The sequence below is a fragment of the Pleurodeles waltl genome, chromosome 1_1 (genome assembly GCF_031143425.1).
Source record: "Pleurodeles waltl isolate 20211129_DDA chromosome 1_1, aPleWal1.hap1.20221129, whole genome shotgun sequence".
Classification (NCBI taxonomy): domain Eukaryota; kingdom Metazoa; phylum Chordata; class Amphibia; order Caudata; family Salamandridae; genus Pleurodeles; species Pleurodeles waltl.
The window spans coordinates 944,588,813-944,613,540 of NC_090436.1; the positions used below are offsets into that span (position 1 = coordinate 944,588,813).

The 24,728-nt window shown below is 42.8% G+C and overlaps 1 protein-coding gene across 2 annotated transcripts in view; it reads right to left on the reverse strand.

Moving 5' to 3' along the window:
* The window catches only part of LOC138289570 (alcohol dehydrogenase 1-like), a 259,702-nt gene extending 237,376 nt beyond the window's left edge, over positions 1 to 22,326 (reverse strand). For both annotated transcript variants that reach the window (XM_069230185.1, XM_069230184.1), the window contains exons 1-2: positions 22,190 to 22,326; positions 4,293 to 4,394 (exon numbers count right to left, since the gene is read on the reverse strand). In XM_069230185.1, the coding sequence (XP_069086286.1) occupies positions 4,293 to 4,394; positions 22,190 to 22,207 (120 nt within the window). In that variant the 5' untranslated portion in view covers positions 22,208 to 22,326. The remainder of the gene's footprint in view (positions 1 to 4,292; positions 4,395 to 22,189) is intronic.
* Between the last annotated feature and the right edge of the window lie 2,402 nt (positions 22,327 to 24,728).

Here is a 24,728-nt window from a genome sequence, read left to right on the forward strand (position 1 = left end):
CCTGCTCTCCATGGGCCAATTGTACATACATGTCAACTTTTCAAACTTGGCAAGAGGGAGATTCTGAAAAGAAAATCAAGGAATTGGTTTCCCCCATTGATCCACACTGAACAAAGGGGAGATTTTACACTGGAGACAGTTAAAATAAAGCCCCTTTGGGTTTTAAAGAAATCGGGAGTCTCCAGCCTGAATCTGGTCTATTGGCATGTATGGTTGTACAGCCTCTGCCTCTCCTTTCTGCCCTCAGTGGTCCGTTGTGTTGTCACAGCCTCTCTTGCATGTCTTGCTTGGTTTAGTATGCTGTCCCTGCCACCCATGCCTGCCCTCCATGGTAAGTTGTGCTGATACTTCTCCTCGCACCTCCCCAGTATAGTCAACTTGCTGCCTCTGCCCTCTTCTCACTCCTCTATACTGTCCGACTCTGTGCCCCTAACATCTGCCTCCCCATAGTGTTCTGATGAACCACTAGATCGATAACATTCTGTATTTATTACAAAAGTGTGGCACACCTGAAGTTTTCTTGATGGAATCAAAACTGTAAAACGAAAAGTATTTCCTTTAAAAATGATAAAAATTAGGGAGTCTGTTCCTGTAGATATTATAGTGAGTGCTCTAAAAAACTAAAATGAGGATCCATTTTCTGAGTTCTCAAAAAGTGACAAAACACCTTTAAATTATTTGCTATCTTTATGGTTTTTATCCAATTGATCAATTATTTGTTGCACATAGGGAAGTGAATGTGGTGTTATGGCCAGAGCTGCTGACTTTGTAACTGGGCAACCAGGTTTGAGTTTTGGCATCAAGTCTGAGAGTTGGATCAACATCCTGTGATTCTGGGCAAATTAAAGTAATCTTCCTGTACCTTAAACCAAAATGAATGTGTTCTCATGTAAAGCACTCCAATAATTTTGTGTCATGTCCACGCCAAATAAAACTGCAAAAAATAAAAAATTAAGGGTGTTGCCACACTACTGTCGTTGGACTACTCTTGGGCTATGTTTGGGGTATTTGGGCTACATCTGGGTTCTTTTTTCTGTGGTGGCCATCTTGGGAGAAGTATTTGTTATGATGCTTCCTTATTTCCTTATTTCCTTCAGTATCCAAAATAGAAAGTGATTTCAGTCTTTAACTACGATTCATTAAGAAGGCATCAGATGTTCCACACTTGTCATAAATTCAGAATGTTAGCACTGTAGTAGCTCATTAGAACACTGTGATGAAGTTGCTGATCTCATGGGAGTTAACTGGCAGTGTGCTGCTCGTGTTGAAAGCGTGTGTTTCATCCTGCACTTTGGAGTGTTTTGATAAAATAGGGGGCATATTTATACTCCATTTGCACCAAATTTGAGTAATACTTTTTTTTACGTAAATTCAGCGCAAAAATCCATATTTATATTTTTACGTGAACCTACCTTGCGTCAATGATATACAAGGTAGGCGTTCCCATCTAAAAAATGGTGCTAACCCCATAGCTCCATATTTATCACCCGTGCCAAAATGACACATGGGTGGGAGGAGGGGCTAAATAGTAGTGCAAAGCTTGCTTTACACCATTATTTAACACCTGGGTCAGACCAGGCGTTAGGGGACCTGTGGACCCATTTCCATGGTTGAACACCATGGAATGGCTCCACAGATGCCCTCCTCAAGCCCCAGGAACACCCCCACCCACACCAGAGGGACACCGGAGGATTGAAGACTCCATCCCAGGTAAGTAGGGTAAGTAGGGTTAGTATAGTTAAATATTTTCTTTTTAATTAAAGTGGCATTGGGGGCCCAACTTGGGGCCCCTGCATGGCAAAGGGTTCAGTGCCTGCTCAGGGGACAGTGGTCCACTGTGCTGGCTACTGGGGTGGTGGGCATGACTCCTGTCTTTTCTAAGACAGGAGTCATGGGTGTATGGATGGTTTTGCGTCAGAAAATGATGCTAGGCTGGTTAGAGGCATTTGTTTTTGCAAAACCCCTTTCTGACAAACCGCCACCCCCACCCGGCTACATAATTGTTTACGCTAGCCCACCCTTTGCGCCGGTGTGCGGCATTCCATAAACTTGGCGCCCGGCTGGCACTCTGGAATGACACAAGCCGGCCCTATACGTTTTCACACAGAACTGCGTTTGCGCAGTTTTGCCTCAAAAAGTATAAAAATGGGCCCAAATGAGGAATATATTTGAGAACTCATTTAAAATGTGTCTTCATTTTGCTTTCTACAGCACTAGCCTTTATTTCTTTGACAAAATGAACTCCCCATTTTCTTCCTTTCTAAGTGGAATGTTTTAAGTTTTACCAATTTGATTCAATCAAGACGGCTTCAAGACTGCCACGCTTTTGTCATAAGTAAGAGCGTTAGCGCTCTAGTTGAGCTTTAGAACACTCTGGGAAGCTGCAGAAGAACACAGGGAAATCAGGTGTCAGGCACTGCTACTGTTGGAAGTATGTTGTACTGAGAATGTCAGACTTTAGTCTCACATGGTGTAATTTCGTTCCCTTGGTTTTGCGTTAGTACTTCTTAAAATAGGTCTATGGAAAATGCTTGGGGATTTCTCATTTTGGAACCCCTCTTTTTCTTGGCTCCTGCTTGATGGATCACCCGGAAACCTTCCATGTACAAACAAGGCAAAAAAGAGCAATCTCTTTGGAAAATATCATGGAGATTCATGAGACAGTACTAATGTTATTAGCTAAGCAAAAAAAGGCATGTCCCATGGAAATGTTGACCCAACTAAAACTACAGCCACTGTGTAATATGTGTGTGTGTGTATATATATATATATATATATATATATATATATATATAAATATATTACTGAGTCGGGGTAGCTACTATGTAGGGTTTGTTAGGCTTACCAGAGATAGGAATTCCTCAGTTTTTTGGCTCTCAATAACTTTTCACCAGCTTAATAGATCTCCACGAAACTTTCCAGATTTATGTTCTTCTACATTGGTGTATGATGGGAAATTGTGTGGCAATTTGTCAAGGGGTGCAAAGAAAAAAGGGGGTCCCAAAACAGGTTTTGACCGCAATGCATTTTACATCGGCTTTTTGTATGGGACATAGCAGCAAAATGGCTAAACAGATTCACATGAAATTTAGCAGGATTAGACATTATGGTGCACAGATGATCCTTTTGGGTACCACAGGTAAGTAGCTTAAGTATTCTTTAAAACTATAGGGTATTTGAACCTGGTGATAGCCTTTGTCAGTGTATTTTGCAGTATTTTGTGAAACAGTACATCAATTATGCCATTAGGTGATTGGCTAGTGACTATCTTTACAAACGTTAAAGGCAGGCATCTTGTTTATAGGAGCAGTTTAGCTGTGTTCTGTGTTATGCTTTCAGATTTAGTTAAGTATTAGGTTTGGTATTTTTCTCCTACCTTTTTTAAAAAATGTACAGAGTAGTGCGGTACTGCCTCTGGAGTACTACAGTACCAATAGTAATATAGAAAATTTTAAGTACATTTCTCTATCTACTACCACTACAATAAAGTAGTAATAGGTAGTGAACAATAATGAAATCTACTACTTACCTATATATAAGACCTTCACTTTCAACATAGCAAAATGCAGACCGTACAATACACATCAAAACTGTGATAAAAACTACAGGGCTACCTTTTACCTTTGGAAAATAAAGCCATTAGCCAATCACATACTGACTTCTCATCTTCCGTGTTATATTGCAAACTTATCATAGGATACCATGCCACAACATATAACAAAGGTTTTCAAAACGTAGAACTTTAACACTACTTACGCTATTCAGACATACTACCAAAAATGATTATTTACACCTCATAATGCATATTCCTGTCGCATTACATCTACATCTGTTTGCCTACTTTAATGCTGTGTCTGTTTTAATTAATACACTCCATTCTATGCAACTCCACTCTATGCCACTCCAGTCTATCCCACGCCACTCCACGATATTACACTCCAAGCTACTCAACGCTACCTCACTTTACTATATGCCACTAACCTCTATGCTAATCTACTGTACGCCACTCTACTCTACTCCCATCCACTCTGCACCACTCCACTCTATATCACTCTCCACTATGCTAATATACTATATGCTTGTACAATAATTCATGATCTAACTTTACTGATGAGGAATTTTTAATGAAGGTAAATGATGCCTTGGACATGTCGAAATTGTGCAATCTGACCACTTTTGACAACAGCGACCATTTTTCCAAAATAAAAGAGTGTTTCTTTGTTGACCCTAGTTGCTGTGAACAAAACAATATGGGAAAACAATGTTATTTTACAGTATATAAAATACTTTACCTTTATTCGGACTTCATGGGCTTTTGGGGGAGCAACCTCTACCTCTTCGATCGAAAATGGTTTATTTGGTTCCCAGGTAACAGCAGCTTTGCATTTTATAACCTAGAAAATACAGTAAAATTAAACAAAGGGGTTATCCATTATGTTTACTGCTGAAGGATAATATTTGGAGTGAGCATAAAGTGTTCCTTGGTATATGTCTACTTCTTTGTTGTTTATTTATACTTCGTAACCATTCTACTCCACTGTTTGGTGCATCTCCCTGATATGCAACACATACTGTTGGTGGAATGTTTCTGTATAATCATTAGTTTGTAGTAGTACTAATTGGTTTTCTTGATAGATTTGTCAATCAATTTAATAATAAAAGTGGACATTCAGGACACCCAGCACATTAGGCTACTTCTGCTGCCACCTACCCTAGCACAGCTGGCCACAGGCTGTCTCTCAGTCTTTTCTCTGTAGTCCCTAGCAGGCTGTTACGAGGGATGCAGTTTGTCATCACAGATCATATAATGGCCCTCAGGTGCATTGGCTAGCCTTTGTGTTAACTCAGGCAGGTCACCACACACTTTTGTGAGATTCCAAGCTAGACCTTAGCCAACAATAGGCAAGTGTTCAGCCACCCTCATACAGCCTCTGCCAGCCCTGGAACAAACTCAACAGGTTATCAGTAAGTCTTCAGTGTGCCAGTGGTCAATCATTATAAACTCTTAGATGGCACTTGGATCCGATAGAAGGCCTCATTTACTTTCAAATGACCTTTAAATAGTTTATCAGTGCTCAGACCCACTTCACCATGCTCAAAGTCCATCGAACTCCCTGTGCCTTTGTCATCCAGCAGACGCTCTTAACCTGCAATAAACCTACCACAGATCACCCTCCACTGCCTCCCAGTGGAGCCAGGACACCATTTGCCAGCCCAGGGAAAATCTTGCCTAAGTCTCACTAGTCTTAATCTGGGCCTCACATTCCTCAGCCAGCCATCATGGATCATTCATTGTCTCTCATGGACCAATAGCCTCACTCTGCAAACCTCTTTATCTTTGTGACCTCCACATCTTCATGTAAGTGCTAATTACCTGCCTCTGAAGAACACCTCAGGCAGCCCTCAGACCCTTTGTGCGTCCAGTTAGGTATTATGGTTCCTTTTATATTGTCACATCGAACCCTTGTTCTCTCTTATGAGCCCTGTGTACAGTCTTCACTAACCTGTTGAGTAGGGGTCTGTTTTGCCGGGCTGCTCTTAATGTGGTCTCCCATTCCTGTATTAAAGCTGAAGAGAGGTTTGACCCATGATGCGGAGTTGGGCTTCAAATGGTGCTGGGGCATGTTGTTTGGGTAATAAAAAGTATACCACAATTCACACATTATGGGGCATATTTAAGAGCCCCTAGCGCCACCGGAGCATCACTTTTCGGGATGCTCCAGTGGAGCTATGCCCTGCTCCGCATGTACAAGGTGGCGTTAAGCCACCTTTGTGGCTTAACGCCACCTTGTAAATATCGCTCATTCACACGCAGCCCTTTGCGTGAAAGGGGCGTGCAATGGGTGTTGCTGTGGGTGTGCCACAGCAACACCCATTTCATTTTGATGATGCCTCAGATTTATGAGTTTTCGTAAAACTGAGGCAGCACCAAAGTGGCAGGGTGCAACAAGGAGGGATACTTTTATTCCTCCTCGTTTTTTGCTTTTTCTATTTGTGCTGCATTCTGCAGCATGCATAGAAAGAGCGAAATGCCAAAAATGATTGTTTCTGTGTGGGAAGGTGTCCCTTTCAGCACATTTCAAAATGATGCTTTGACACTTCTGTGTGTAGCACAAACAGAAGTGCCAAATCGCCATTAGTGATAGTTTATGTGCACAAAGGGACACATAGAAACAATCAAACCCCTCAATGCAGACATCCTTGCACAATGGTGAAAAGATGCCTGCGCTGGCCCTAGGCAGCTCAATATAGCACCAGCGAAGGGCGAAATGCAGGGATGCGCCGTATTCTAATAAATATGGTGCATCCCAGTGTTTCTAAAGTGACGCAGTGCGTCACTGCCAATTTGAGCACAGCACCACACTGCTTCACTTTTTAGTAAATCTGCCCTATATGTCTCCTGTGGTTTTTGTCCCTTTCAGCCCTACGTGGGCTGTAAACATGACATTTGGCAATGGGGAGGCCCTAAAGCCCACACTGCAGTCACTGCCTATCACAGAGCTGACTGGAGTTTCAGGTGATGGCATTCTAGCAGAACTCACTCCCTGGAAACTGAGTTGTGGTGAGCTCAGCGTAAGTGCCCCTGTGAGGCATGTGGATCCACCAGCCACATAAAAAATAATAATAATAACACATGGGGCCTACTGTCAACTTCAGGTGTATTCCCAGCTGCCAAATGAGTGGACTAGCTGGCCGCCAGAGGATGACCGCTGCCCGCCAGAGGATGCTGCAGCGCGTAATCGCACTGTGCAGAGCTGGGCAAAGCTTGTGGGTCCACCAGCATGTTTGGTGAGTAAAAAAACAGAAAAACACTCACCCATAGGCCGTCTTCCCAAGCCCTGAAGTAGAAGCTGTAGGTTGAACACCTGATCATGATCTTTGCAGACACTGGCATTGAGCTGGAATGCAGATGCCCGCTCCTCCTCCATCTAGTAGGGGCAGACATCTACAAACTATCATGGACCCTGTCAGAGGCAGGCGCACTGCACACATGCCACCATGGTCATCGCGCTCACCAGTACTTAATTTGTACCGGTGTTTTCCGGTGTACAGCACTGGCACATTTTTAAAAGCATGGGCTTTCTCAATTTTGGCAGAACATACATTTCTGATTATGCTGCACGCATAAAACCTTTATATGAATTAATGCATCCTGATTTTACGAGCAAATTCTGGACAATTGAACATACACATACTCTTCGGGAATTACAAGCAGATATGCTGGTAGAGAAACATCTACATACACGGAACAATAAGACGCATTTGGTCATCAGGGTGATAGCTGGGCCCATTGGGTTTACTTATGCCACATTTAATGAAGGTGAGTCAGTCCCGATTGGATACAAGTCACACTTGTATTCTACTGCTGAACAACGATTTGCTCCCACTGAGAAAATACTAACTGCTGTGCAGATGGCTGTTATTAAAGAAAGACCTCTTGCCCAGGGAAAACACATTATTGTTGTTTCTCCTATTCCGGCCCTCGAGGCTGTTACAAAAGCTAGCGTCCCGAATGCAAAAGCGCTACATCCAAGATGGATACAATGGGCTACGTCTTTGACAGCCACTGATGTAGACTACATTTTTTACCCAAAGTTACAAACTCAGGAATTTCTGCAATATGAAGTTGAATATCCAGTCCCAGCTGACACATTGCCTATTGATCAATATCGAGTAGTCATGTATACTGATGGCTCTGCGCAACTGGCAATTGGGACGAAACATCAATATTCGGCTGCATGTGCGGTAGTGAGTGGCTATATGGAGGGGGAGAAGTTCTGCCCCCAACATACTTATACACAGACCTTAGGGGATTGTACAGCACAATTAGCTGAGCTAAAGGCTCTACTGCTGGCACTATAACATACAGATCCGACGCAGTTCACAGTGATTGTTTGTGATTCGTATTATTGCGTCCTGACTTTTAATGAATATCTACATTACTGGTGCTTGAATGGGTTCAGAGATTCAAAAGGCAACACCATAAAACACAGACTACTGTGGGGGAAGGTAGCAGACTATAAAGAGACGCTACCAAAAGTCCATGTTGTACATACACTTGGACACCAGCGCGTTGGAATACATGTTGCTGGAAATACTTTGGCTGATGAAGCCACAAAGTCGGAAGTGGCCGTTGCCACTGTGGCTGCAGTGACTCGTTCAAGTTCCAAACCAGACACAGAAATTATGGCTGCCATAAAAGCTACAGCTGATGGCACACCTTATCTTAAAGGATTTCTTAATAAATACCAATATTTCGTGGGAAGTATAATGAACGCTGAAGTTAAAATTCCTAGCGTGGGCATACGCGACACCCCAAATACAGCTGTAAGACCACAATTGATTAAAGCAGCGCATGAGGGAGTGGCATCTGCACATGCTGGTGTGGCCGCTACAATTTTGCTATTACAGGCCCGTTACTGGTGGCCTGGTCTCTATAAAGAGACTAAGCAGTATGTCCTTTGTTGTGACATCTGTCAACAAATTAAAGTTTCAACGGCTAAGCACCCGCCGCAGACACCCCTCTTAATATCCAACAGACCATTACAATGTGTGCACTTGGATCATTGTGGTCCACTAATGCCAGATAGTGCATATAAATATATATTAGTCACTGTTGATTCTTGCTCCAGATTTGTGTGGGTATGGCCATAGCGCTCGGACTGTTTTTACAAGTCTTTGTCGGTACAAATGCAGTTGTGGCGTTCCATTTGGACCAGGGCCCTGCTTTTGCCTCAAGAGCATTCAGGGACGCCATGGCTTCGATGGGGGTCCAGCTCCATTACTCGTCTCCATTTCATCCCGAGGGAAATTCTGTTGTGGAGCGGTTGAACCGCGATTTAAAGCAATCCTTTACAGCCAGGGTTTTAGGTACGGGTCGTAGTTGGCTAACCCACCTGTATGGAGTTCAGAGAGCACTCAATAACCTGCCTAGAAGGTCCCTGGGGGGTCGTATTTCATATGAGTGCCTGTTCAGAACATGAATGTTTGTTCCGGATCTTGATGGTCCTGGTGTGGAGGCGGCAGAAATGCCTTTTGGCATAAATGATTGTGTCACTGTTTTGCAGGAATTACAGCAGTTCCATGAAGATAACTCTTCTAACAGGAATTAAGGATGTGCCAGTAACACCTACCGGCTGGATTCCCAGAGTTGGGGATCTTGTGCGTGAAAAAGTAGCAGTGAAGAAAGAATTTGGCCCTTCATATCGAGCACCAGTCCCTTTGTTGGGGATACACGGAACGAGAACTGTTATTTTACCACCGTTGCCAAAGAAAATCGCTTTGTTTCCATTGACAATGTCAAGTTACAACATGTGGCCGATTCCACACAGCAGACCAGGAGGAACGTCCAGTAGTTCCCGAATCCCTCTCACTACTGGGGAAGATGTTCCGCTTCAAGTTATCTATACCAACGCTGTTGCCTCTCCGAGCATGGGGAGGGTGGATGATGATCTCGCATTGGTTCCACTGTCTACAGATTACTTAGACACCTTTGATCAAGTCATCATGACTACTGACGTGATGCATGGTGCTATCTATAGTGCGCCACCGCCCGAGACACCAACTCCTCCATTGGATGCGGCGATGCCTTTTCCACGAACTGCCTCTGGTTACTTGGCCCACGACAACAATGATCTATCGGACTCGTTTGCCTCATCGTCTACTGACCTGTCAGGTCCACGTAAGCTGATGTGTTGGCTTCGAGATACGTATTTTGTTTTTCCATGGAAATATCTGTGGCTCTTAATGACTATGCTAACATTTTTTCTTTGGATTGGGTTTGTAATTACCTTTTTCTGTTGATACATGGTCATTTTCTTCCTGAGAGATCAGCGGTTGAACAGGTGGAGGAGGTGTTAAAACCAAATTTTTCATCACATAGGGTCCAAAGAGACTTGTTTTTTGTGAACATTTCTGCAATACCAATTCCCGATGGGATTGTGTGGGATAAAGTGATGTTTTATATATTCGGTTCCACTGAGATAATTCAAATACCGTATGTCCTAAAGTTATCTATGAATGATATAGTAATACCAGGCATTGTATCTGATGACTGGGATGTGAAAACAGTGGATTCAATGATGACAGAATTGCAATATTATACTGTTTATGAAAATGAAGATGTTTACCAGTTTGAAGAAAATTATGGTGACAAGTTTTGCTATAATTATTATGGGCACCATTTAATCCATAAAGCAAGTAGTCCAAAATCAATATTTGACTATACACAATGGGAACATTGGCCAACTCCCCCACAAGGGAGTTCCAAAACGTATTTTGATAAGTTTATGTATTTTTCTGGGTATCGTCAAACGAGTGCTAAGTCATATTATTTTCGGTTAACACCATCTAAAGATAAACAAATGTTGTTGACTAATACGAAATTCATATATTCGGATTCCTTTGTTTCCCGACTGTCAATTGAAGGTTATGAATATTGGTAAAAAAATATTGATTTGAAAAGTGTTTGGGGATCAAAACATTGGCAAACTAGGGGTAGAGAAACATTGTTTAGAGCATGTCTCATTCCTGTCCAAATGATTTTTTAAATGAAACAGTACAACAGACTAGCTGTTTAGATTTAGCCACGATCAGAGAATTGAACATGCCTGACATACCTGTCCCTACAAAATTTAGTAACTTGCAGAAATACGTCAATGCCACTTTTAGTGAACTTACAGAATGGGTCCAGAATGGTACATTTAACACTTCATTGACACGTCCAGGTGGGTGGTTATTGTGGCCCATAGACACCAACGAGTGTCATCAACGTTTTGTCACCTCCTCGGGGGGATTCCGGACGAGTAGGTCAGACCCTCACTATATATCGCCAGAACATGCTGACATAAACACTACATATAGTGTGGGGAAATTGTGCCAACAATGGTTAAAATCATCCTTGCTAGATGCAGTTAAGACACATCTCACTCTCCTGTCTAATAACAGTGACTTACAGGATTTTTTGACAGGCCCGAAGACACCACGTAGGAAGCGTTTCTTGTATGAAGTATACAATGAGATATGGAAACTTTCCCAACAAGAGGCTGCAGCCCAGTTAAGGCAGATAGATCAGGAAAATCTGAAAGAGGCATTAGCTGTTGTGGATAATGGAATTCACACTTTATCCGACCGGATATATACAATTAACAACATTGTTTCTTCTGCTTTAGACATTATACGATCTGATATGTCTTTTTTATATCATGGACAGAGTCAGACCAGGTCCATTATGCAGTTGGGTTGGACTCTTCAAACATTGAAGGCAGGTCGCGTTTAACATGACAACAACAACTAATGGCTAAGAAGGAGGTGACTTATGTCATGCTCAATATTGAGAAGTTGGAAAGATTGCCTTTTACCATGACTGAGATTCCCTCTGCAGAGTGGTTGATACACAGGGTTATTAATCTGCCTATTTCTACATTACAGTTCACTTCTTGTCTGTTCCAGTAGGCAGATATGAGAAGTTGGGAGATAGTTACATCCATGAGGTGTGGGAGCTTCCCTTCATATACAAATGTCTCAATGGTATGAGAGCGGTCTTTCTTAGCGGTAGTGAATGCGAGCCTTCAGTCAGCCATTCGATGATTTGTAAGCAGCTGTCCTTGCATGGGGTGTGTAATGCCTCGGTTGCGAACTTGGCTTGCTATCTGAAGGGAGTTCCAGTCCCCTTGATTAAAATCACATTCCAGGTGCTTTCAAACGGCAGCTATGTCCTCCTCAATAGTGAAGACTGGTTACGTTGTTTCGGTCACTAAGGTAGTTACTTGCTGCAGGAGTGTGTTGTTTCCCCCCACTAAAATTAGGGAGGTAGCAGATATTTGGCCTTACATTGCTACTTCCAAGGTGAATTTCGACAAGTTAAGTAGACTGAAGGCTTTATTGTTTCAGAAGCATATGGCCCTTACATCTGCACGTGGGACCTACGCACTTCAGGTGGCAAGGTCATCAGCAGAGATACAGTCCCTGTTAAATACCAACTTTCCGAGCCACTTTGGTGAACTCGTGGGACGTATATTTAATGCGTCCAGCACAGCTGGATTAGCAAATTTTTTCAAAGCCGTTGGTGTTGGTTTCGTTCACACCTTCTCTTCCATATTCGGTTTGATACCTTCAGCTATTCATTCAATTTTCGGAAGCGTTTTTGGGGGATTTCCAATAACGTTGGCTTTATTAGCTGGCATTTTGCTGTTGCTGTTGTTTTTCCGCAATGGCTGTCCCGCCGCAACAAGGATGGATGTGGGCGCTCCCATCAGCACAGCTGTGTCGTGACCGCATGGTGCTGCACTGTGTAGCAACACTCCTGGAACATTTGGAGTGTGACTGGTCTCTGTCATTCAGACTGGTTTGGGATTGTGTGCAGCCCGTGTTTCGGTGCCATTGGTGCTCATTTGAACATGCACTGGACATCTGTCTCTCACAGCAACGCCCCCCAGTGATTGATGCTGATCTGTTGATGTTCCCGATGAGGACTCATTACCAGACATGCGTGCTGCGGCTGCGTTTGCTTCGAGAAGCTAATTACGAGATACTCTTCCTGGAGGAAGTTGATATTAACTCGTTTACAGGCTCTGCACAGGATGCCGCCTTGGTTGACACTGGGGCTTTGGAACACACCTGCTCTTTAATAGTCTTTGGCGTGGATTTTCTGGTTTTGTCATCTGCCAAAGTGGAGACTCTCCTGCTTTCCATGACAACTTTTTCGAATTGAACTTTTCTAAATTGACATTGAGATTTGAAATTCGCCATTTTTTGCCGCATGCTCGCATTTTAAATTGAGGATTAATATGCTTTGATGTAGACTTAACTTGTTGAAATGTGATAGGTTGTAAAATGTTTTTAGCTTATCGCATTTTTAGCTTCGGCTTAAACCACTTTCTACCAACAAGGGGAGGGTGTAGTGTGGCCATTTTTATTGTAGCTTTATGCGCGTTAGCTTAACGTATTAGGCCTTTGTGCACTTTGCCTTAGATGCATTTTATTTAGCCTCGCACTGTTATTTTACAATAACCAGTTTCACGGTCTTGTTTTATTTCCTTCTATCACACTGTTTAGCTTACTTCAGCACTGTGTTCTCAAACAATACATTCTTGCTCACTCTGTGCTTCAGTCAAGGATAAAGTCAGGTACATTGCCGATAGACGTGATAGAAGTTTAGTCTTTATGGTTTGTAGACAGTACACATCCTTACGTAGGAACATCAGGGTGTTAGTTCACATCAATAGTATAAAAACACTTTCTAGTCCCGGTACACGCAGGAGGGAGATTCCGACCAGGAACCCACAACTAGATGCTGACTGCCCTGTTGCAGATGCTGATCCAGGACACAGGCCTTTGCTCAGGTATGAGGGTTGATGTCCTCCCGGGGAAACCAGAAAGGCAGGCTTAGAGCTTCACATGCTGTGCTCAAAATATAACTTAGAGAGAACATAATTTTGTTACAATATGATAGCCTTATTTTTATGTTTCACTCTCCTCGTTATTATTTCCATCTTACTGTGTTGTATGGTTCTGGTTATTGCGGCTCATGCCTTGTTATCTAAAATGCAGTTGTTTTATTAAACTAATCTTTAAACCTCAAACTGCCTTTGTCATTTATATATGAGACCGCACTTTGTATGAGAGAACTGGTTGTGACCTAAGTGACCACGACTTCCCTGGGAAGTACTAAGATGTCACGCACTCTGCGGCCCAATTGTCTCTTCCCTTCGGGAGAGATAAGGCACTGTTAGTTACCCGGAGCATAACCTGGATTTGGGGTGACAAAGGTCCTTCACCGTGGGTTAGACTTAGTCCCCCACACTGCGAATGATCTTGCCGCCCAAAAATCCAGTAGTCTTATTAGGATAATGAGAGCAAACGCGACACTATCACATGGTAGTGCTGACAGTCTATTTTATTTTTAAAAGCATATACATAAAATGTTTAACAATTACATATACAATTCAAAATAATAATACCAAGGTATTACCCCAATCTTACAGCTTTGGGGCACCCGTCACAGTTCAAATTGCACCATTTATAGGACTTTAATGGCTAGTAGGTGTTGTTAGTACTGGTATTTGTCAGCTCTGGCAGGTACCTGAAGAGTAGCAAGCAGCAATGGGCACCTATGAAAGTCATGGGCCCTGGCACTTGTTTTTTTAAAGTATTTCTGTATTAACTTTTTTTAATCATGACATGAAATAGAACTTTTACAGTGGTATCACAGCAACTCTTCCATTCCATCAACAGTGCATTACTTGTGTAACATACATCATTTAGGCGTCTTATTTTTGAGTACCGGGGGAGGAGGGATGCCAGCACCCCCCATGCGGTCCCCGATTTGGGGAGCTACTCCCCCCAACAAGAAGTGGGGCATACAGTGTAGAGAGGGGGGATCAGGAGGGCCCTAGTGTTGGGGAGTGCACTTAAACTTAAGCGTCCATGTCTTCCACTTCTCATTCACATCCCAGGAACTCAGCCACCGGATGCCTATCCAGAGTTCACTAACCACTTTATATAAGGCTATGCTGGGTATTTTGACCTCACTCTGCCATTTCCAAGGAGGTGTGTTTGTGTGTGTGGGGTCAGGTGATTCCTCAAGTGCCTTCCCTACTCCTTTGCCAATCTGTCGGCTTTCACCCGCTGTCCCTGGTACTTAGTATTTTACAAAGTAAGCACTGGCTCTCACTACACATTTTGCACTGATGGCGAACTCTGATTATAAATTATTTGTACTGCGTCAGGCCAGGTGTTGCATTGGACATGGAGTCAGCATTGAATCAACACATCAAGAATAAGCCAGTAAACCAAATTTCCAGGGGAGCTGCACTGAAGAAGAAGAACAAAGGTCCCAACTAGACCTGGCAACCATGTGGATGGCTTGGAGGATTGTTTCCACACCTCACATTATGCCTTGTCACCTGCAAGAAGTGCACAGCCTGCAGAAAAGCCAGCCATTTACCTAAAGTACACCATTCGGCAAAACAACCTGTTAGAGCTGCACCCCCTGCGGCATCTGAGTGGGAGGAGCATGATAATGAAGATGATGAGTAGGAGGAGATAGTCTATGTTGTGTATATGCTGAGGCAAGTCCACCTAAAAGCCCAGGAAACCCCAAAATGCCAGGTAATGAATGAAAGGAGACCTCTTGTTGTGATCATTAACACTGAGACATCGCTCAACATAATGTACAAACAACTGTTTGATATGCTAGAGAAGACACCTATCCTGTGGCCCATGAAAGTAACAGTTTGTGCCTTTGGACATTCAAAAACTTTACCTCTGGCAGACATGTTTGTGACAAATATAGAAGAAAATGGTTATACTGCTTCAACTAAAGTATCTGTGACACAAAGTGTGAGTGTGATGCTATTGAGTTACCAGATGGGGAGGGAAGTGCTCCTGGTACAGTTTATGTTCCAGGTCCACACTAATGAACTAATGAGCTCATAGAAGGATAAGCAAGTGCAACCCCACATAGACACCGCTGTGCAGCCTACAACTTTGTGACACAGACAAGTTGTTTTTCATCTCTGCCCAAATGTGGAGGAAGGGTTGAGGTAGCTAGAATAGGCTGACATCAAAGAGCCAGTGGATGGGCCTACCTTTTTGGTGTACCCATAGTAGTAATTCATATCCTGGAGAAGTCTGACTGCCTAGACATGTGCCTCCCAAACGTGGCTGTCAAGAGGAAACAGCACATCACACCAACAGTTTATAACATTGTAATGGAGTTAAGTGGTGCATGGTGGTTCTTGAAAATTTACTTATGACCCGGGTGCCAGAAGATCATGCTAGCCCTTGAGTCCAAGTACATTAGCACATTTTTGATCCACCATGAGCTCTGCAACTATAAGTCTGAATTTTGGGATCTTGAGTGCGTTTAAGTGTTTCAGAACATGGGGCAAGAGGTTTTTTTCAGGACTCTGTGGTGGGTTTGAATGTGATAACATCCTGATCTATGCCTTATCTGTAGACAAGAGCACCATTGAGGGCTGTGAAAGGTGTTGCAGTGTCTGCAGTGCACTGGGTTAACTTGTCACTGAACTAAGTGTGGATTCCTAAAAGAATCAACCTTTTTGGAGGGTTTGGGGATTTTTAGCTGGAGGATAGCACCTGACCCCGAGAAGATTAGAGACATAAAAACAGCCACCCCAAGGTCCTCGGTCACTGAGGTATGTAAATTCTCAGGAACCTTAACTTGCAGAGGATGATACATTGGTAAGCTGGCCTCCAGTACTGCCCCACTGCTAGAGCTGTCCAAGTCATTGGCTCTACAGTCCTGGAAAGTGGTGAAAGAAGAGGATTTCACAAAGACCAAATAAGCACTGTCTGCAGACACAACCATAGAATATTTTGTCTCAGCGGAAGAAATAGAGATCTCTGTTGATGCCAGCCCCAATGGACTAGGAGCAGTGCTGCCACAACAGAACCGAAACAGAAACAACAGAAAGTGGCCACTTTTTATCCTATGCCAGTCGAGCCATTTCTCCAACTGAGCAGCATTGTTTTCAAATTGAAAAGAAAGCCTTTGCAGATCACTTGGGCTGTTGATACTTTCACTTACAAGTATATGCCCACCATTTCACAGTGTACACTGACCAGAAGCTCCTCCTCCAATTGTTCAAGTGGTCGACTTCCAAACCCTCAGTGCAGGAGTACTCTTTCGTGCTAGAATACAAACCTGGGGCTCAAAATCCTGTGACTATTTGTCCTGTCATCCCAGACAAGCAATACCAAACAAGGAACCCGAGCTCTGGAGACAGAGGAGTAGTAAGGTCAGACATTGAGAATCCGGCTTCTTCCAGTATCATGTGCAGACACTGCAAGTGCAACCAGTCAAAGATGAATGCCTTCAGTTGGCCTTCGGATCACTGAGCACAGGAAACTGGGAGGTTTTGAAAATAACTTGCTTTTTCACACCCTGAAGGCTCAGCAAATTGTTCCATCTCTACATCAACATATGGGATGAATTGGTTTGGTAATCAGAAGAGTGTTGGGAGCACATTGCTTGATGTTTCCCCAGTGTCCCATGCCTTGAGTGATTCAGTTGGCCCATGGGGGCCACCAGGAAATAGTAAAGACAAACAGCCGATTGCAGAGCAAAGTGCGGTTCCCAGTGTCGGAGGAAGGGTGAAACTAGTGGTACAGGACTGATGTGGCGGGCAGCTGGCAAGGCTGATCCACCTGTGATCATGCAAGAGATTCATTAACAGCCTATGTAAGAGCCAGTGACATTAGGTAGTCTCCCTAATGGACACATTGGATGAGTAATATTAATCATAGCTTAATAGATTGCAAGTACAACTGCGCTTGGGGTGAGTTTTTCTGCACTAAAGAGCCCCTTTGCAGTTTAGTGTAAAATAATGTATTTTAAAGTGCGTTGAGAGGATAATTGAAAATGCTGTGGGTTTCAAAATAATTTCTGCGATTGGTTTGAGGCTGGCAGCTGAATCTATTTTCATTGGTTTCCCAATACAATAGTATATGCACCCCACTGTGGGCCTTGAGGTCATTGCTAGTGTATGAAATGAACATTAGTACCTTGCTTAGAAGCCTACATTGACCAATCAGTGAAAGTCTATGAAGGTGTTAGAAATGGGGCCTTTGGTTGGCAGTAAGGTTACCCCCTGTCCAAGCAAGGGCTCTCACTCTAGTCAGGGTAAAGGGGAATCACCCTCAGTTAACCCCCGTTCACCTCCTTGGTAGCTTGGCACAAGCCGGCAGGCTTAACTTCAGAGTTTAGGTGTAAAGTATTTGTACCAACACACACAGTAACTCAGTGAAAACACTGCAAAATGACACGGCTCAGGTTAAGAAAAATAGGTAATATTAATCTAAACAAAACAAAACTGAAATGACAAAAATCCACCATACACAAGTCAAATTATGAATTAAAAAACAAAAAGAGTCTTAAATCCTTAGAAAACAGTGCTAACTATGTTAGTGTGAAAAAGTACCTGGGTTGCATCAAAATAACACCGTACGGGCGAGTGTGCCTCGGAAAAGACCAGCAAACCATTGATTTCTTACTCGCAAGTGACACCGTGCGTCTTTCCTCCTCCGGTCGGGTCAGTGTGCATCGTTTTTCATCTCCGCAGGAGAGCGATGCAACGATCCGGACAGGTACCGTTGTTTTTCCGCACCCAGCGAGGTTTGCGTTGAGAATCCGGTTGCATGGTTATCAGAAAACCGCGCTATGTGGGGTTGCGATATTAATAGCCTCCATCAGCGGGTGTTGTGCATCATTTCTCCAGCCGTGTGCATCGATCATCCAGCCGCGATGCAAGTGGAGCATTGATTTCAGCCGGGAGGTCGGCGGCCCCTCGTTTCTCAGCCGTGTCTCGGAAGGTGCGTCGAAAATTTCCCCGCAAGGCGGTCTGTGTGTGGATGTTCAGTCTTTGTCTGCCAGCTTCACCTTTCAAGGGCCCAGGAACTGGACAGGGCACCACTTGACAAGGCAGGAGTCTCTCCAGAGAGTCCAGGTGCTGGCAGGGGAAGTCTTTGATGGCCCTCAGACTTCAACAACAGGAGCCAAGCTCAGGACAAGCCCTTGGAGATTTCTTCACAGGCAGGAATGCACAACAAAGTCCAGTCTTTGTCCCCTTCCACAGGCAGAAGCAGCAACTGCAGGATAGCTCCACAAAGCACAGTCACAGGCAGGACAGCACTTCTCCTCATCTCTTCAGCCCTTCTCCTTGGCAGAGGTGCCTCTTGATTTCCAGAAGTGATCTAATTTTTCAGGGGTTTGGGTGCTCTTCCTAACCCCATTTTGGCCTTTGAAGTAGGCCTACTTCAAAGGAATGTCTCTCTTGTTAGTGAGATCCTGCCTTGCCTAGGCCAGGCCCCAGGCTCACATCAGGGGTTTGGAGACTGCATTGTGTGAAAGCAGGCACAGGCCTTTCAGGTGTAAGTGACCACTCCTCCTCTCCCTCCTAGCACAGATGGCTCATCAGGATATGCAGGCTACACCCCAGCTCCCTTTGTGTCACTGTCTAGACAGAGGTGCAAACAGCCCAACTGTCAAACTAACCCAGACAGGGAATCCACAAACAGGCAGATTCACAGAATGATTTAAGTAAGAAAAAGCCTACTTTCTAAAAGTGGCATTTTCAAACACACAGTCTCAAAAACAACTTTACTAAAATATGTATTTTTAAATTGGGAGTTCAGAGACCCCCAAACTCCACATGTCCATCTGCTCCCTAAGGGAATCTACACTTTAATCATATTAAAAGGTAGCCCCCATGTTAACCTATGAGAGAGATAGGCCTTGCAACAGTGAAAAACGAATTTGGCAGTATTTCTCTGTCAGGACATATAAAACACATTAGTATATGTTCTACCTTAAACATACACTTCACCCTGCCCATGGGGCTACCTAGGGCCTACCTTAGGGGTGTTGTACATGCAAGAAAAGGGAAGGTTTAGGCCTGGCAAGTGGGTACACTTGCCAAGTTGAATTGGCAGTTTAAAACTGCACACACAGACACTGCAGTGGCAGGTCTGAGCCATGTTTACAGGGCTACTAATGTGGGTGGCACAACCAGTGCTGCAGGCCCACTAGTAGCATTTGATTTACAGGCCCTGGGCACCTCTAGTGCACCGTACTGGGGACTTACCAGTAAATCAAATATACCAATCATGGAAATCCAATTACACATACATGTTACATAGGAGTACTTGTACTTTAGCACTGGATAGCAGTGGTAAAGTGCCCAGAGTAACAAAACAGCAAAAACAGAGTCCAGCAAACATCAACAACCTGGGAAACAGAGGCACAAAGTTAGTGGAGACCACGCCAAGGATGCCAAGTCTAACAGAGGGACACACACAAACCTGCCCCTATCTTGCAGGACTGAACAACATCAAACTATGGCAGTATCCATATTATTAAGAAAACATTCAACGTTTGCACCTGTGTCTCATCAGCACATATTTACTCAAGTTGTCAATTTTTCCATACACCTGACCTATTTTTTCTATAGTTTCTAGAGCTTTGTTTCCTTACTCTTGGTCCTGCCTCTGCTTGTGTATTGAATCTTCTTCTTCTTCTTTCTACTCTTTCCAGCTCTATGGTTGTTTCCTGTTCAACTGCATCACCTAAGGGGACATATTGCGTTTTTGTTTTTTTACTTGATGTATAGATCATGACTTTCTTTAAGGGGATGTGGTTATCAGGGTTATGGTTTACTGTTTAAAGTAAGCACACGTATGCCCCACTTTAAACTATGGTTTCTGAATTTATTTTAATTCTAGGTTTTCCTGACTTGTCCTACTTTGAGCCATAAAATATATAAAAAGATATTTATGGAGAGAGCTATCCCATATTTTAATTTGTGAAAATATGGTTCATCAAAAGTTTTCTCAAGTGAGATCTCACAACCATGAAATCCACTTATGCCTCCTCGTGTCTTGGGCATTATACAATGATTTTTCATTTCTTTTAGCTACTACTACTTTTTCTCTATTGTCCAGACATTAATCTACTGACCCATATATTGATCTGTCACCCAAATTTGAAGAATCATTGCATACTTTCTTACATAATATATACCCTTTCAGAAATAGTAAGCTCCAAAGTCAGAGTCCTTAATATCACATAATCTCGAAAAGCACATTCAGACTATGAGGCATCATATTTTCACCAAATACTTGATGTACTTTGTGATTAATGCGTTTCTTTCTGTAGTTCTGTGAGGTGTTTGCAGTAGAGGCACTTAGAACAAATTAAGGTTATTGATATGATTTCGATTTAGATGATTTAAATCAAAAAATGTGCTGGTAAATAAAATCTGACACATCCATAAATGGGTAACAACAATCAAAATAAATTCCAATGCATCCCATTTTGAAGGAAAATCCAGCTGCAGGCTAAAAGAGAAAGGCATCGCATTTTTTATTAGAGTAACGACTGGCCCCCCACACTGCCTCGACCAGTTTGAAAAATGTTTATCATGACTTATTTTTTCGCAGCTTGGTCTGAGCTGCAAGGCAAACCTACCAGATGTTTGTAGATGTTGTATAATAAAACTAACCAAGCAACAATATAGCAAGAAATACAACACTTAAAATGTCCAAACGTTTGAGTAAAGTACGTCTTTTTAGTAAACAAAATTGCACAAAAATAGTTAGTGAAAAATAAAAGTAATCCCACAGCAAAGAGTTGCACAAATAATGAGAATATCTCTATGTGCTCATCGGAGACCTTGATTGAATTGAGGCAACCTTAAGTCTGACCTTTGAGTGCACACTCAGTGGAGGTTGCATGTTTTATCCAGTGAATTCTACCTTCACACCTGGGAAATACTATGATGTGAAAATTGTTAAAAAGGAACCAATATGAAGGCTGTGTCTACAAGGGCCCCAGAGTGGTAATGAGTGTGCAGCAGGAGGCCTCGCTCGAATTCAGATATTGCATTTGGAAAGTTCCAAGCGGAACAAGGATCCAAGTGATTCATTTGTAAATAAGCAAGTGTCAGAGCCTTTGTCAGGATGCCACTGCAACTTGCACCACCCATTGCCCCCAGTAGCATAGCAAATGACAGTGCCAACATAACTAACCATCACACTCTTATAAGTGTGACAATTCAGACAATAAATATCATTAAAAAGGACTATTTCATGTCGCCACAGTTGTTCTTATAGCTTTGAGGTGCAGGTATTTGTGATTTTAATAAATATCTAATTATTACAAAACTGTTTATGTGCTTCTCACTAAATTAGACAAACAGCACCACCATGTGGCAGGCTGTTATAAGAACCGGTGTTGACAATAAAGTTCCAATGCCGAGCACCGGAAACAACCGGCTCAAATTAAGCACTGTTGTGCAAGTGCATGCAGACAGCATGAAGATGCACACTTCCTTCGGGTGAAGCTTCCTTTTTTAAGTCTGAGCGCCTGATTTAGATGTTGGCGGAGCATTGCCAAGCCATTTTGGATGCAGGCTCGATACTCTGTCACATCGACATTCTTCCACCCACCCTATTTAGATGTTAAAGTTCTGCAGGTGGATTGAATGACGGCGGTTCGCTGATGGCGGGAGACAGCGGCGGGACTCAATGGACTTCATAAGATGGCAGCAGATATGGAAGCTAGGTAAGTGACACACACACCCAAACCAATTTACCCAGTCCGGCCCACGGTCAGTAAATATGCTTGAAGTCATTACAATTGTTCAGAATAAGTAAAAGACTTGCTTACTTTCCCAGCTGTCTCCATTTCAATCTCGATGATTTTGTAAGAACTGTCTGTTGAAGTCAGGTCGCGCTGGTCTCTTGCAGCACAAATGTGTCGGACAGATTTTGAACAGATTTTTGATAGTCAACCTCTTCTTCAAACACGACCTGTAAAACATGAAAAACAACATTTAGCTTTAGGTGGCCCCGCTGAAAACCTGTAATGTGACATTTCGATGGAGGAACTCGGTATTGTATTACAGTTTGAAAGAAACAACAACTTGTAATCAAATAACTTTCCATTGCATGAAAATATCGTGGACTTTCTCATCTGTTATACATGAAAGATATAATTGCATTATCGGAGGGTGATAAATGTTACATTTCAAAAGTAACTGTACATAAATTCAATAGAAATAATTCACACAATGTAGCGGCTTGAATAGTGCTTAACGTGTAAAAACAAAGTGCAGGTAGGTGTTCAAAGGTTTTCTTAGGAGCTCCCCTCCTGCGCTTCCAATTACCTAAAATGAAAAAAACATTTGTCTCCTCAAGTTCGACGGGCACAGGGGGCTGTTCCGGAAGAAATATTTTTGACTTTTACGTATTTTTAGTGGTAAGGTTAGTGCAAAAACACTTTTTGCCACTGTATCATGAAGGCAGCTTCGTGTAGGTGCTAATTCGTGTCAAGGATATCTGTGCATATCGCTTTGTGCTGCATCTAGCTGTGGTGGTGATGTGTTGTGTATTGCGTACTGTGCTGTCATTATGCTGCATTGCCTTATTGTAGTGTGTCTGCTTGGTTGAATTCTGCTTTGGCTGTTGTGTCCTATAATATTTATATTGTGTTTTTTTTTGTCTAATGTTATGGTCACAGTGTTATTATCTGTAATTACTTTGGCGATGCTATGTTTGCAGCTAAACGCTGCATTTTCCGTTAAAGTTGCAGTGGCGGTCAATTTGCCATTGCCTAAGGTAGTAAAAAAAACGTGTTGTAACTTTTCAAGTGTGTGAGTCAAGAATCAACCCAAAACTGTGGCAGAGACGAAGCCTTAAATTGGAACTTTCAATTAAATCTGATACGACGCTGCTTTTCTAGTGTGAAAATAATGTGTTTGTTTTTTTAAAACTCTGAACAAGCTGTGAGACTCACAGATGTTTCTGGTCAAATGTAAAAGGGGAAAGTTAAAAAGCTATGCTTACTCGTAAGCCATAAACAGAAAAACAAGAAACATCATCTTAACACACCAGAGCAATCCGTATCTCCGATGGCGTGATAGACATTATGTGAAAATGAAGAATCATTTATGAAGAAGCCCATCATAAAGAAAAGAAAAGAAACACAAAAGTGTATTTATTTAGTAAGAATTAAAAAATATATATTAATCATGTGGAGTTACGATTAGTAACCATATCTATGTATACTTTTCTTGATGATTTTGCTCTGATAATTGTCGCAGGATATATTGTACATGGTATTCTGGCACCATTCCGTTTCAATATTCTGGATTAGGCCCAGATTTACTAACATTTTACATCCTGGGTGGCGGTACCTTACTTTTCTGGCGGAGACACGATGCACAATGGTGGTCCAGATTTGCAAAGCCTCGCAAGGGTCGATGTGAGTCACCTTGTGTGGCTTAGTAAGAAGAGTAACACCATGCAGCAACTTGCACTGTGTTGCGTACACTGCATCTGGTGCTACATGGGGGGAGCATGGGTGTTCTTATGCACCCATCCATGTATTTTGATGCAAAGCCAGATTTACTAAAGGCAGTAAACCTAGGTTTGTGCCAAAATTGTGCGCCTATCAGAGAGATGCATAATGAGAGGAAATACCTTTATTTTTTCTTATGTCCTCTTTACATTCTGCAGCTCACATACAAAGAAGAGTAAGCCTCCAAGAATAGTTTTGTGCAGAAAGGCATTCCTTCCTCCACAAAAATAATTTTGACCATAATGCAGGCACCCTTGCGCAGTGTCTCAAGTGTGTCTGCATTGGCAGTAGGCAGCCAGGAGAGCGCTACCGATATGAGAGTGCAGAAGTGAGCATATCTTGGTAAATATGGTGCATTTCTGCTCTCGCCTTTTTACGCAACGTAGTGCATCAAGATCCTTTCTGTATTGTGTGCGTGAAAGTTTAGTTAATCTAGGTTTTGGTTTTAGGGAACACACTAGTGCCACAATTGAATGGTTAGGAATGTTTAAGCGATATGGTGGTGGTTAGGATTAGGTCTGTGGTTTGAATTTAAGCTTAAATTCAGGGTTCAGCAACAAGAAAAGGTGATGAGCAGAGTGCTCAAACTTTTCAAACACTCACCCCCAGTCACAGATCTGGGTTTAATCCATTGTCTTTTACTCGCCTTGCCACCCCAGTTTGGACCCTGCCATATGCAAATCAGTCTTGACCCCGTTCCTCATGGGAACAGTCCAGTCAGAAATGCCAGGCCAGGTCCTTACTGTACCGGAAACAAGCATCCTGAGACCAGTTTCGGGATATCATCCCTCATCAGCCAGGCTAGGTTTAGAGTCCAGCCTAGAACTGCGATTATGGGGTTGAGTAA